Consider the following 12,542-nt stretch of genomic DNA (forward strand, 5'->3'; position numbering starts at 1 on the left):
TCAACTTCCCCAGAGGCAACAAGCCCCCCAGCACTGCAACAACCGCAACTATGGCGACCAAGCTCTATCGTAGTAGAGCTCTGGCGGGCTTGCGCAACTGCCGCCCCAGCGAGATCCGATGCTTCTCGACCTCCATCCCTCAATTGGCCGGCTTCCCGACCGGCTTTCCCAAGGATGCCGAAAACCTGAGGAAGTCTCCTCGCGAGCACATTGGCACCATCAAGGCCCCCCTCATCAACCCGGCTGACAAGTACGGCTCCAAGGCCGACAACCTGCACAAATACGGCTCCTGGATTATGGGCTGCTTGCCCAAGTACGTCCAGCAGATCTCCGTCTGGAAGGACGAGCTCACTATCTACGTATCTCCCTCGGGAATCATTCCCGTCTTCTCCTTCCTCAAGTGTAGGTGTCAATTGATCTTCCACGCAGTCTCTTTCTCCCCTAACAATCCGTAGACAATACTTCGGCCGAGTACACTCAGATTAGTGACATCACTGCGGTCGACTACCCGACCAGAGACCAGCGATTCGAGGTCATCTACAACCTTCTCAGTGTCCGCCACAACTCGCGCATCAGAGTCAAGACCTACGCCGATGAGGCATCCCCCGTACCCAGTGTCACTTCCCTCTTCGATGGAGCCAACTGGTACGAGCGTGAGGTCTACGATCTTTTCGGCGTCTTCTTCGCCGACCACCCCGATTTGCGCAGAATCATGACCGACTACGGTTTTGAGGGCCACCCTCTGCGAAAGGACTTCCCCCTCACTGGTTACACCGAGGTCAGATATGACGAGGAGAAGAAGCGCATCGTCACCGAGCCTCTTGAGCTTACCCAGGCTTTCCGCAACTTTGAGGGTGGCTCAAGTGCGTGGGAGGGAGTTGGACCTGGCACGGATAGACGCCCCGACACCTTCAAGCTGCCTACGCCGAAGCCAGAGGAGAAGAAGGAGGAGCCGAAGAAATAGATCAGAAGATTCTGACGTGTATATAACTGACTCTAGAATCTTCTTTGTTGTACAACCATTCTGCGTTCCACTGTCTACTTGAACACAATGTGGCAGCACTGAAAAGCCACTGGCTCTGCACCAGTAAGTAGAACGCCTCCTGAAATCGTGAGGGTCACAACTATGTCCCATGGTTCCGGAGATGCATCGCCAGGCGCCAGACCAAGTAGCCTCAGCCCAACCCCCAAGGTCATCGCAAAGGTGGATTTGTTACTGATTGTAACTCCTATTCTACTGCGTAAATTGAGGACGCTGGTTTTTTTTCAAAATTCTCTCTGGTTTCTGGAGTATCTACTCTCATCATTCATCTCAGGCTCAACAGCTCTTCTACTTGCTTCCTACTCGATTGCATTGAGGACATTACGCTCTTAAAATCAACTACTCTACTCCTATTCCATTTTACATTGCAATCGAAATGTCTAAATTCACCATTTCTACTTCCCAGCTTTTGTCTGCGGACAAGCTGAAGCTGAAGGAGCTAAGATACGAAGCCAAGACCCAATTCTACCAGTCTCACGTTCTTGACTTTGTATCCTGCGATGTTGCTCTCGAAGACTTTATCGATGACTACATTCAGGGATACTGCAAGCTCCAGAACTGCGTCACTCCATCATCTTCGGTCTCCTTCGCCTCAGACGACGCTTCAACGAGGCCCAGGTCTAGACTGAGACGCCTTCTTCAATGCATCACCAGAAAGAAGCTCTAGATTTCCTTCCTATTCTCTCAACGATCATATCAAGTACGTGACTACGGTCTGCTTCTTACACAATCATTGGCCGTCATGATATTTGCGCTCCGTCAAAGACGACTTAGATGAATACTCATTAATGGATGACAACTGAGGAACTGGTAAAGGGCCAATGTCATGACCACGGGACCGTGAACTTGACAACATGACATTGGCCCTATGGAAGCCTCGGCCTTGGAGATCACCTTTGGTGCCGATTTTGAAGTGAAGAACGTCGCCATCCCCTTTAGCAATCCCGCTGAGAACTAACCTGGGGGGTTGAAGTGATGGAAATCACCAGGCCCTCAAGAATTTCTCACGAGAATCGCCCTTAGAACTTCAAGAAATACCGGCAATTATCCGTCACATATGCCAACGTTGCCCACCGTCCCTGGTGCGACCCGACAAATGTTGCAGTCTCGCTACAGGAGAAACCCGCTAGACGACATGGGACCAGCCTGCTTGAAGGATGCTGCAAACATGTTTCAATGCTGTCTACCACAGGCTCAGGGGAAAAAAGGCCACAAAAAGGGACAGTGAAGAGACCGGACGCGTGTTGCTCCACGAGCGTTACTTTGAGGAGCTCAAATTGGTCGTATCCTCGGACTTCTAGGGCTCGAGTCCATCAAGAACGCCTCCAAAGAAACAATCACAAGCTAGAGCACTTGGAGCACTTATAGTGTTGCGACGAGGATCTCGGGGCACGGGACTACCTGGCGGGTATCAAAAGGACTAGAACCGGGCTCTTGAGGAATAGAAGATGAGATAGTAAGCGTGTAATGTAGGAGGGTTAGGAGGGATCTTCACCGCATACAGCAAAGTTATCGGTAGTATGATAATTCATTTTTCAAGGAATGAAATACATCCTTGGAAATAAACCATACAGAGCTCAAACATCGTTCCATGTCTATGTCTACCTTCTGTCTTGCAGGCATTCGAGTGTATCCTTAAGTGGAAGGCCAATAGGAAAGAATACTCGAAACAATTCACGTAAAGGGGAGTAGGTACCCTCGTCCAGTACATTTCTCCGCTGCCCCACTTAATGCATGTGATGTCACTAGGTCCGACACGCCACTCCACGCGTAAATCAATCCCACGCCTAATTACGCGACGCGCCCTTTGGGACTGAACAAGGCCATCCTTAAGTCTCCGAGCTGTTTCGCTGCCACTTCTACTTTGCGTCGAGCCAACGTCTCACACAATTGACAATTGCTCATGTCAACAATTTGCGCGCTCTGGAAGCGATCAAGTTCACGTCTTGCGGTGACGGTCTGCACCATTATTCAAAATGCCACCACAAACCCGCTCCGGCGGCCGGGCTCCCGCTGACCCATCTCCCGATCGAGTTTACAAGTCTAGCAAGCCGGCAAAGCAGGCAAAGTTTCCACACCGACGAACCGAGGTTCGAACATACAGTAGCCGTAAACCAACTGCCCGTGTTGCCAACCATCAGCAAAAGACCTTAACCCAGATGTTCGAGACCACGCGCTCGTCGCCGGTGCGCCTCGACCTATCCGACGACGACGAAGAGACCATGCCAAGGAAGAGGAGGAGAAAGACAACGGGAGACGAACCGACGCCCAGCTCATCCTTTCACACCCAAACATTGACGCAGATGTCGCGAAGATCTTCTGAGAAGTCAGCAGGGGAGGAGGAGGACGACTTATGGCAATTCCAGCCCTCGGATGATGAAGCGGAAAAGATCCCGCCGATGCTACGTTCCGCCAGCGACAAGGAGAATCAAGCGCCTGGCAAGAAGCAGTTGAGCAACCCGCCAAGCAGGACACCGTCCGTCGTTCCGCAGACACCAACAAATAAACGGGCTATTAGTGAGATTCCATCATCCATAGGTAGTCCGCTCACCCCGATGCTGGCTAGATATAGCCCAGCGCCCAAGAGGTCTCCCTTGAAAGACAAGTCTACAAATACAATGTCCCCGATCCCGAAGCTCACTGCATCGGTCAAACGCCCACGAACACTCACAGTCCAGGATTCTTATGCCACGACCGGGAGCCAGGGCTCAAGCCAATTTATATCTCCATCCAAAATGCCACTACAGCCCACCAAAAATGTTCGCTTTATCACGCCTCATCCTACGGCCAGTCTAGCTCCCATGGAAGAGGAAGAAGACGACGAGGGAGAACGTGAGATTAGCCCATCCCCTCACAGGCCCCAAAGATCGCCCTTGTGCGAAATTGCAGATTCTGAGGATGAACTGGACGATCTTGAAATCCTGGATGAGGAGGACGAGGAGTACGACGCCGTCGGCGAAGATGTTCAGTTTCAGATGGACCAGATTCCAGCCTCTTCAGAGGAGAAAGCGGCTTCCAAAGAAGCGTCCCCTGTTGAGGAAGGCGACTCCGATAAGGAAAACGTTGCCCCTAGTGCCAGAGAGAGTGAGGAAGAAGAGGCAGAGGATGCTACAGTGGTTTTGTCGAAACCTTTCGTCTTTGCCAAGCTGGGACGCCAGGATTCGGATCGTAGAGAGACTGTTGAGGTCATCACGTCTTCCCCGGAGCCTACGCACAACAGTGGCTCTAGCGTTCTTCAAATAGCAAACAGGGAAACCAACGACGAGTCTGTGTCACAGACAACACCAACACAGAGCCCGAAAACACCCAAGGCGAAAGGGAAGGCGGCAGTCGAAACACCAAAGACTCCCCACACCCAAGGGCTGGAGAGCCAGCGGTTGCCCTTCGATGTCATTCGCGGCATGGGCCGTCAGGGCGATCGGACCGACATCTTCATTTCCATACATCCCGAGCACATGGAGGCTATCGTGGCCGGTGATAAAAACCATGAGTTTCGCAACTACAAAATCCCCCATACTGTCACCCGCATGTGGCTTTACATCACGAAGCCTGTTGCGGAGGTGCGATACATGGCATGCTTCAGCGAGGCTAGATCTCCTGGCGAGATTGATGAGGATGGGGTCGGCAACGCGGAGTTCAACCAAAACCAGACCTCCAAATTTGCCTATCATTTACGCAAGGTCTACCAACTGAATGATCCGATGCCTCTACAGGAAATGATTGAGCTGGATTGGCTTCATGGGCCACCGCAGAAGTACAACTACGTGCCTCCCGCAGTTGTCGGACAATTGATGGCCAACCTGCGCTGCTGCATCGTCGGCAACGACAAAGAAGAGGATGACGATGCCGTACCGGACCCCGAGATGGGCAGGAAGGAGTCTTCGCCGGTAACCATAGAGCCATCAGAGGAGCGGACGGTATCTCAGGAGCTTGCCGAACAACTCAGAAGCGATATTGAGCACTCCACTCAGCACCACTCGTCCGACGCCGACCTGCTAGTACCGTCAAGCCAGACGCCTACCAAGAATCGCGGTCGAAAGTTTGGCACGGAGCTCCCTCACTTCACCAAGCCTGCTCCACCCCCGACGCCCTTCAACCGTCCGCCCAATCCGACGCCGCGGCGCGCGGTGCGGCCCTCGCAAGCGACGACGGTCAGCCAGACGTCGAGCCCCTCCCAATCGCCCGTCAAGTCCGCGCCGCGGCGGCCGACGCATGCGAACAACTCGAGCCTGCCCATCTTTGTGGATGACGAGGACGAGGACGATAGCCCCGTTCGCCTGTCGGTTGGGACGTTCCAGATGGATTCTTCGCAATTGCTATCCAAGAGCCAGATGCTGCCCGAGAGTCTGCTACGGGATGACGACGACGATGATATTATTGTGTTTGATTCGGATCAGGATGATGAACTGTAGCTGGCTCAGTTTTGCACCTATACTTGATTGTAATCGGATGTGGCGGGAGTAGGGGGCGTATTTGCACTTCAAGCGATGGAGTTTGGAATAGCGTCGGTTGGCTTACGAGGTTTGGGACACGGGCGATAAGAATGGACAGAATGGCTGGGTTGGTAAACAAGGGTTGTATTTGGGAGCATGGTCATGGCACCACTACTATGATGAGTAAATTGACGCTACTTGGATACTTTTCTCCCGATATTCCCTGTGAATAACTCCTTCATAAGCCCTCCAGCATTGTAGCTTTGCTGTCCGCGGGAATTGATACAAAGAAGGCTTACATCTCCAGCGTTTAAGGTGGCCTGGCGAAGGGCGGTGAAACGGTGTGTGGAGGAAGCGGTCATGAACAGAAAGGAAGAGGATGTCCAGCTTGGACCCAGCCTTCCGTAAATGATTTGTTGATAGGCTCACTTTGGCTTTAGCCGAGTCCGTACATCGAATCGAGCCCTCTAGAAACCTCGACCCCTTGGGCAAAGTGTCTAATTCTTATTTACAGTCACTTCCAGTGGTTCACGTTATTTCCCATAATCTGACAGGAATACAACACCCTTCAATATACCGGGGATTAGTTTCACTGACATTGCCGCACAACGAGATGCCATTCCGGGTCCCTCCCCCCTTAACCCAACCTCACCTGTCGCCACATCCTCAAACACTCCTGCAAATCCATACTCATCGACCCCTCCGCCGCACCGCCGACGTCCCGAATAACAGCAACTAAAAGGCTCGCCAGCGCAAAAGTCTCCAGAGCCCGCGGCCCCTCCCGCAGCGTCTCGAGGTCCGACTTGCGCATCCCGCCGTTATCGGCCCACGCCTTCCACTTGTCGAGTACGGCGCAGAGCTCCTCGGCAAACGCACCGTCGAGGAGCATGCGGTGGAGCAGGCCCGCCGCGACGGAGCGGAGCGTGACACCCGCCGGTAGGTGGCTGTGCTGCTGGAGCCAGGGGAGGGTGTGAGAGGCGACGAGGGCGGCGTCCCATTTGGGGGACTGGATCGCTTCGTGGGCGCGGGTTTCTCGACGGCGGGCGTCGAGGCGCATTCTGTCTCGGACTACACAGGGTTGGGTAGTTTCAGTCATACATTCAAGAAAAAAAAAACAGAAAGAAAGAAAACGAGACGGGCGGGAAAGCCTTACCGTCGTCCATGTGCTGATCAGACTCCTTGCGCATTCGCTGCCGAACGGCCTGCTCCCTCCTCACCGGATCCATCTGCGCCTCGGCCGAGATGGCATTCATCTGATCCCGCATCCTCCTGTGGATGATGTCGAGGTTATCCCGCATGTCGTTGTGCGAGGTTGCCCACTCGGGTGTCTGCGAGTCGTCGACGATGCCCAGGACCTCGAGGACACCACAGGGCACGGAGGAGCCCCGCGCAAAGGCTAGGACGTCGTCCGGGATGCGGTAGTTCCACAGGATGGTTGCGCTTGACGTCCCGTAGGCCGTGGCGGCGCTGGCGAACCATATCCCCGCGGTGTGACCCGGGCGGATGCGGAGGTGTTCGATGTAGAGGCTCGTGGGGGAATGGTCTGCATCTTCCGGGATTGCGCTTATGAGGCCGTGGGAGGAGATTTTGCAGGCTATTGGGTTTTGGGTGTTGTTTTTGGCGGCGCGGGCTATGCTCGCGACGGAAGATGTTGGGGATGCCGTCTTCTTGCTACTCCCGCCACTCGTGTCCGGCTCCGCGCTGACGATGTCGCCCTTTTCGTCATCCTGCTCAATGGTCGTAGCCACCGGGCTGGGAACTGGTAGAAGCCGGACCCAGTAAGGGGGCAGAGACTCATGGCTCCTCGTAGTCCAGTGCGAGGACCAGTTCACAGACAGCGACAGATGGCCGTCCGAATCGTTCAGGGGTGCGATGGTGAGTGCTTCGTGTTGCCCGTCGGGACTCTGCATCAGGGTGCAGCCGACGGGAGTCCACAGCCCGGTGCTTCTGAGCAGCCTCCATCCGTGAGCATCAGGAACGGCGCCGAGATCCAGGAGATAGCTAATCAACTCGTCGAAAGTGACATCCACCTGCGGCTGCCGCAGTTGGTCTGCGTACTCGACCCTCTGCGTCTTGAGGCCGATGGTATTAGTCCGCCAGTTGAAGGTCGTCCAAGTGCCGCCAGGGATAGAGGAAGGGTGGCGGGCGAGAGACCAGTACTCGTCGCGGTGATCGAAGCGGTCCCAGGGCGTGACGGCGTAGCGCGGGAGGTCGACCTCGATGACACGGTTCACAACGTCTGAGCGGGTGAGGGCTGTCAGGCGGGCATGACGGAGCATGCGCCTGATGCGGGATCGAGCGGCGAGTGTTGCAATGGTGTTGTAGAGGATCGGGAGGACGCCAAGCACGGCCAGAGGGACGCCGATGTAGGTGATAATGTCCGTGGGTGTCGTGCCGGAGTCGGAGCCGGACATTGCGCCGAGTAGGGATGCGCTGTCTGGAGCTTTTATACTATTAAGGAAAAAGGACTCATATGTGGAAGCAACCAAGGACTGCCTTGTTGAGACACCACATATGTAAATATCTTATTGCGAGAGAAAGAGAAATGGAATTGGTCTGCCTCTGTGACTACACAGTAAAGTCATGGGAGCTACCCCTGACCGATTGCCTTCAGCCGCATAGTTTTGGGAAGGCTTTGGCGATGGCCGATGATCAACCTTACCCGTTTGGTCCTAAGTCGCTTCGTGTGCCTGTTCATCGCCGCTCCTGTCTACAAGTGCCGGAGACCTGGTGATCGCGATGCATTCTTGAAGACAAACCTCACAGGTACTGTAGCTCACAGAACAAGAGGTGAGCCTGATGGGGTTTCCTCACATATGGGGGATTGTAATAAAGGCAGAAGCTGAGTGGCGATGTTGGAACATTGTAAAAGAGATTCTTGGGCGAGGTGCGCGAACTTGACTTTAATTCGTCGAAGCTATCAGTAGGTGGTTCTCTCAAGGCATACTGGATTGAGTGCAGTCTAGCGAAATGCCGTGGTGCCTTGCTTGCATGAGCTCATGCGGATTGCTGACTTCGAGGCGCAGTATCGAGGCATAGTAATTGGTAGTCCGGAGCTTTCTCGGTGGGAAGAAGGTCTAGAGATCATGTGTCGACCAATTCCCATCGGATTAAACCAGCGCGTCGTTGGCTGAGTTCGTCCTTTCTGCATTCATTGGATCGTCCGACTGTCAGCTCCTCGATGAAATGGGACGAAGAAGCCAACAGCAAGACGTGAACCGCTGCGGGCAAACCGGCTTTACGAGAAAACGTCAGAGCTGCAGTTAGTTGTTTGTGATGTCGGGCTGACTCAGGAGGGTGAGAAGGACCTTCGTCTCAGCACCAGTGACCTAAGCAGAAGCTGAGGTGGACGTCTTCCTGTCAGCCCCAGATCCCGACCGCTGGGCGATCCCGTCAGCAAAACTCCCCGCGGGCCGCGTGTTCCAGGTTCCCTGCTGACTGCCGACTGCCGACTGCGGTGCTAGGAGCTGGAGCACCAGGGCGGCAGGGCCTGGACGCCCTGCTCGTGTGGCCTTGATACCACCTCATGGAATCCGGTAACCCACGGGCAGGTGCTCAGGGCCCCGTAAGGCCCTGTGCCATAAGGCCCTGTGGACGCCCGTTGACACTAAATAATGGCGCTAAATGCAGGGGCACGTCTGCCAAGCCGCTATCCGACGGGGGGACTGGGGACCTTCAAAACCTCGACATTCCTCCCCCATCTCCATTGGGCTCGCGCATTTCACTTCCGCATACCACACTCGTTCGTGCTGCGTCACTCTCGCCGTTTCATCCAACTCGACACAAACATTGGCGCCTGCGCATCGTTTCTGCTCACGACGAGTGCAAAGAGAAGAGATCGCCGTGAGCGAGAGTATGCGCCGAGGACACGATGCGGGACATCTCACCATGCGCCTCTTCCACTCCGTCCTCGCCGTCGCCGGCCTGCTCTCCGCCTTCGTCGATGCTCAGTTCCCGTCCAACTCGGTGAACCTCACCACAATCACCTCGCCCGTAGACGGCAATGTCACCATCCGCTACAAGACCCCTCAGGGCGTCTGCAAGACCGCCTACGATTCTCAGCAGCAGTATACAGGATGGATCAACGTACCCGGGCCCTACCCAGCAAACATGTTCTTCTGGTTCATTGGCGCCCGCGAACCCACAGAGGCCATGACCATCTGGCTCAACGGCGGCCCGGGTGTCAGCTCGCTCTTTGGCTTGTTCACCGAAGTCGGCCCTTGCGAGGTCATTGAAAAGGGCCTGGATCAGTATGACACCGTTGCCCGGGAATGGGGATGGGACCGCGCCTCCAACATGCTGTTCATCGACCAGGTACACTTCTGCTGCCCCCCCCAAGCACCTGATGCCAAAATGCTAACACTACGCAGCCGAACCAAGTTGGCTTCTCGTACGATATCGCTACCAATGGCTCCATGGATCTGTTCAAAGCGAATCAGTCGAGTCCGCCTGAGGCAGTGCCCGATGGCCAGTCGCCCGCAATGTTTCTCAACGGCACCTTCAGTTCGCTGAACTCCAACAACACAGCAAACACCACCGAGACGGCTGCGTTCGCGGTATGGCACATGCTCCAGGGCTTCTTGGGCGCGTTCCCGCAGTATAATCCTCCAAACAACAGCTCTCTAGGCATCAACCTTTTCGCCGAGAGTTATGGCGGAAAGTACGGGCCTGTCTTCTCTGATGTGTGGGAGCAGCAAAACGAGAGACGGCAGAACGGGACCTTGTCTGCCAACAACACGCTCGAAATCCACCTCACTTCCCTAGGCATTGTCAACGGCTGCATCGACGATCAGGTCCAGGCGGAATTCTACCCGGCCATGGCCACCAACAACACATACGGGTTCAAGGCGATGAATGATGTCCGCGCCAGCCTGGCGAACGGCAGCTTGTACACCCCAGGCGGCTGCCTAGACTTAATTCGACAATGTCGCACAGCCGAGCACGTATACGATGCCAATAATATCGGTAGAGTGGACACGGTGAACACTCTGTGTTCCAGCGCATATCAGACCTGCAACGAGAATGTGGTTACTCCGTACTCCGAGTCTGGCCGTAGCTATTACGACATTGCGCGCAAGAACCCGGACTCATTTCCGCCCAGCACGTATCTCGAGTATGTCAACACTGCAGGCTTCCAACAGTCCATCGGCTCCGTCGTCAACTTCACCATGACGAGCCAGGCAGTACTGTCTGCCTTCTCGGGCACGGGTGACTACATGCGAGGACCCCTGATTCCGAAATTGGCTGGTCTTTTGCAGCGCGGCATTCGCGTTGCTCTGATCTACGGTGATCGTGATTACATTTGCAACTGGCTGGGCGGGGAGGCTGCATCGACGACCCTCGCTTGGCAAGCTGGCGCCGTATACGGCCGCAACTTCAGCGCCGCCGGCTACGCGCCTATCATCGTTAATGACTCGTACATTGGCGGTGCCGTGAGGCAGTTTGGGAACCTATCCTTCAGTCGCATCTACCAGGCCGGCCACTCGGTTCCCGCCTATCAGCCAGAAACGGCATTCCAGGTCTTTGCGCGCGTCATCATGGGCACGTCCATCTCGACGGGCGATAAGGTGAACCTGGCGAGCTACAACACCTCTGGCGATGCTCACGCGACGCACACGGACAAGTTGCCAGACTCGCCTGCGCCGACATGCTGGCTGCGCTACATGCAAGCGTCATGCAGCGACGAGCAGATCAGCATGCTTCAGCGCGGCGAGGGGACCGTCATCAACGGAGTACTGTACAGCGCCTCGAGCGACTGGCCACTGGCCACTGAGCCCCCGACTTCTACCCACCCGGCCGCCTCCACTTCCTCGGCCGTACTGACGGGGTTGTTCACGGCGACGTCGACGCCAACGAACGGCGGTGTGGCGGCACACGCTCCGAGGACGCGTCTTGTAGCCTTGGTAACACTCATGATCGCGCATTCTTGCTTGGCGTAAAATGAAATGGTTGAGAAAAGTCATCATAGAGCTTTGGAGCATCGTGTACATGGAAAAAGCATCATCAGTACATCCGTGATTGGGCATTGAGGAGCATGTGACGGCCTCGAGAATCATATGCATTGGCGTTTCTAGACTTTTGGATGTGAAGGCCACAGAGAATATGAAAGAAGAAAAAAAGGGCAGAGGCACTGCAGAAATGTGCTGGATGTGTTTTGTTTCTTTTTTTTGGTTTGAAAACTTAATGATACCCCCCCTTAATGATAGCTGTAATACAGAGAGCAGCGTACGTGTTGACTTGACATGAGTGATGAGTGAGCATGGTATTTGAAGTGGTTTTAACAATTGTCGATTATAGGGACCTGACGGTATCGTGGACTCTTCGTGCTTTGACGCGCGGCACACGGAAGAGACCGGATTGGGTAGCTGGGCACATTGGCTCAGACAGGTCGAGTGTCATCATCTGTTGTCTGTGGCAACAGCTGCCGCGATCTTTTTCTGGATTTGACCCACCTCTGACAGCACCTCCGGTGGGATGGACGGCCCATCAGGGTCCCATGTGAGGTCGAGAGAAGAAAATAACGAAAGTCGCATGCTCAGGCGGGGGGAGACAGTGGACCATGGGAGAAGCCACATCTCGTCCCGCCGGATAGAGTGCGTACGGGGAATGTGTCATCTTACGGTTTGCGCAGCAGCAGAACAAATGCTTCACCACAAAGAGGCACGGAGAATAGTGGCACTGAACATTCATGTATATCTTGTATTAAAGTATTCTAAAGACATGCATAGCGTGTACTTACCTTTACTTGCGTCACTGAAATACTACGAATTCATGGAAAATCTGACTTCAGTTAGCCACTGTCTGCAATAAACACAACTCAAAACAAAACAGTGTGTGAAGCGTCAAAAATCAGTAAGGGGCCTTGTCAAAGGCAGTGTCATCAAAGCATATGGCTCAGGAGACCGTCGTGAAAATTTTATGATCATCACGTAGACGCGGGGGAAGGATGGAAATGCTAGATGGAAATAGTAGCTTACCATTTTGACGCAGGGTCGTTGATGAGGCAAATGAGGGGAGTATATAACCCATATGGATCTAGAGGGTGAATATTAGCCATCCGTACGTCC

General features: G+C 54.5%; 5 protein-coding genes across 5 annotated transcripts; 4 read left to right on the top strand and 1 right to left on the bottom strand.

Moving 5' to 3' along the window:
• Positions 1-50: 50 nt before the first annotated feature.
• On the top strand, positions 51-964 carry CORC01_10416 (NADH dehydrogenase; the record flags this gene model as incomplete). Its single annotated transcript, XM_022622044.1, has 2 exons — positions 51-402; positions 456-964. 2 exons carry the CDS (start codon positions 51-53, stop codon positions 962-964), a joined length of 861 nt encoding a protein of 286 aa, XP_022471419.1.
• A 454-nt stretch (positions 965-1,418) lies between these two features.
• Positions 1,419-1,709, top strand: CORC01_10417 (uncharacterized protein; the record flags this gene model as incomplete). The annotated part of the gene is made up of 1 exon (XM_022622045.1): positions 1,419-1,709. One exon carries the CDS (start codon positions 1,419-1,421, stop codon positions 1,707-1,709), a length of 291 nt encoding a protein of 96 aa, XP_022471420.1.
• Positions 1,710-3,018: 1,309 nt separating this feature from the next.
• On the top strand, positions 3,019-5,454 carry CORC01_10418 (uncharacterized protein; the record flags this gene model as incomplete). Its single annotated transcript, XM_022622046.1, has 1 exon — positions 3,019-5,454. One exon carries the CDS (start codon positions 3,019-3,021, stop codon positions 5,452-5,454), a length of 2,436 nt encoding a protein of 811 aa, XP_022471421.1.
• A 658-nt stretch (positions 5,455-6,112) lies between these two features.
• Positions 6,113-7,889, bottom strand: CORC01_10419 (uncharacterized protein; the record flags this gene model as incomplete). Its single annotated transcript, XM_022622047.1, has 2 exons — positions 6,113-6,543; positions 6,629-7,889. The coding sequence occupies 2 exons, from the start codon at positions 7,887-7,889 to the stop codon at positions 6,113-6,115; spliced, it is 1,692 nt and encodes a 563-aa protein (XP_022471422.1).
• Positions 7,890-9,363: 1,474 nt separating this feature from the next.
• CORC01_10420 (serine carboxypeptidase) lies at positions 9,364-11,414 on the top strand (the record flags this gene model as incomplete). Its single annotated transcript, XM_022622048.1, has 2 exons — positions 9,364-9,789; positions 9,846-11,414. 2 exons carry the CDS (start codon positions 9,364-9,366, stop codon positions 11,412-11,414), a joined length of 1,995 nt encoding a protein of 664 aa, XP_022471423.1.
• Positions 11,415-12,542: the final 1,128 nt, after the last annotated feature.

Source organism: Colletotrichum orchidophilum (genome assembly GCF_001831195.1).
Source record: "Colletotrichum orchidophilum strain IMI 309357 chromosome Unknown Scaffold_103.1, whole genome shotgun sequence".
NCBI classification, from domain to species: Eukaryota; Fungi; Ascomycota; class Sordariomycetes; order Glomerellales; family Glomerellaceae; genus Colletotrichum; species Colletotrichum orchidophilum.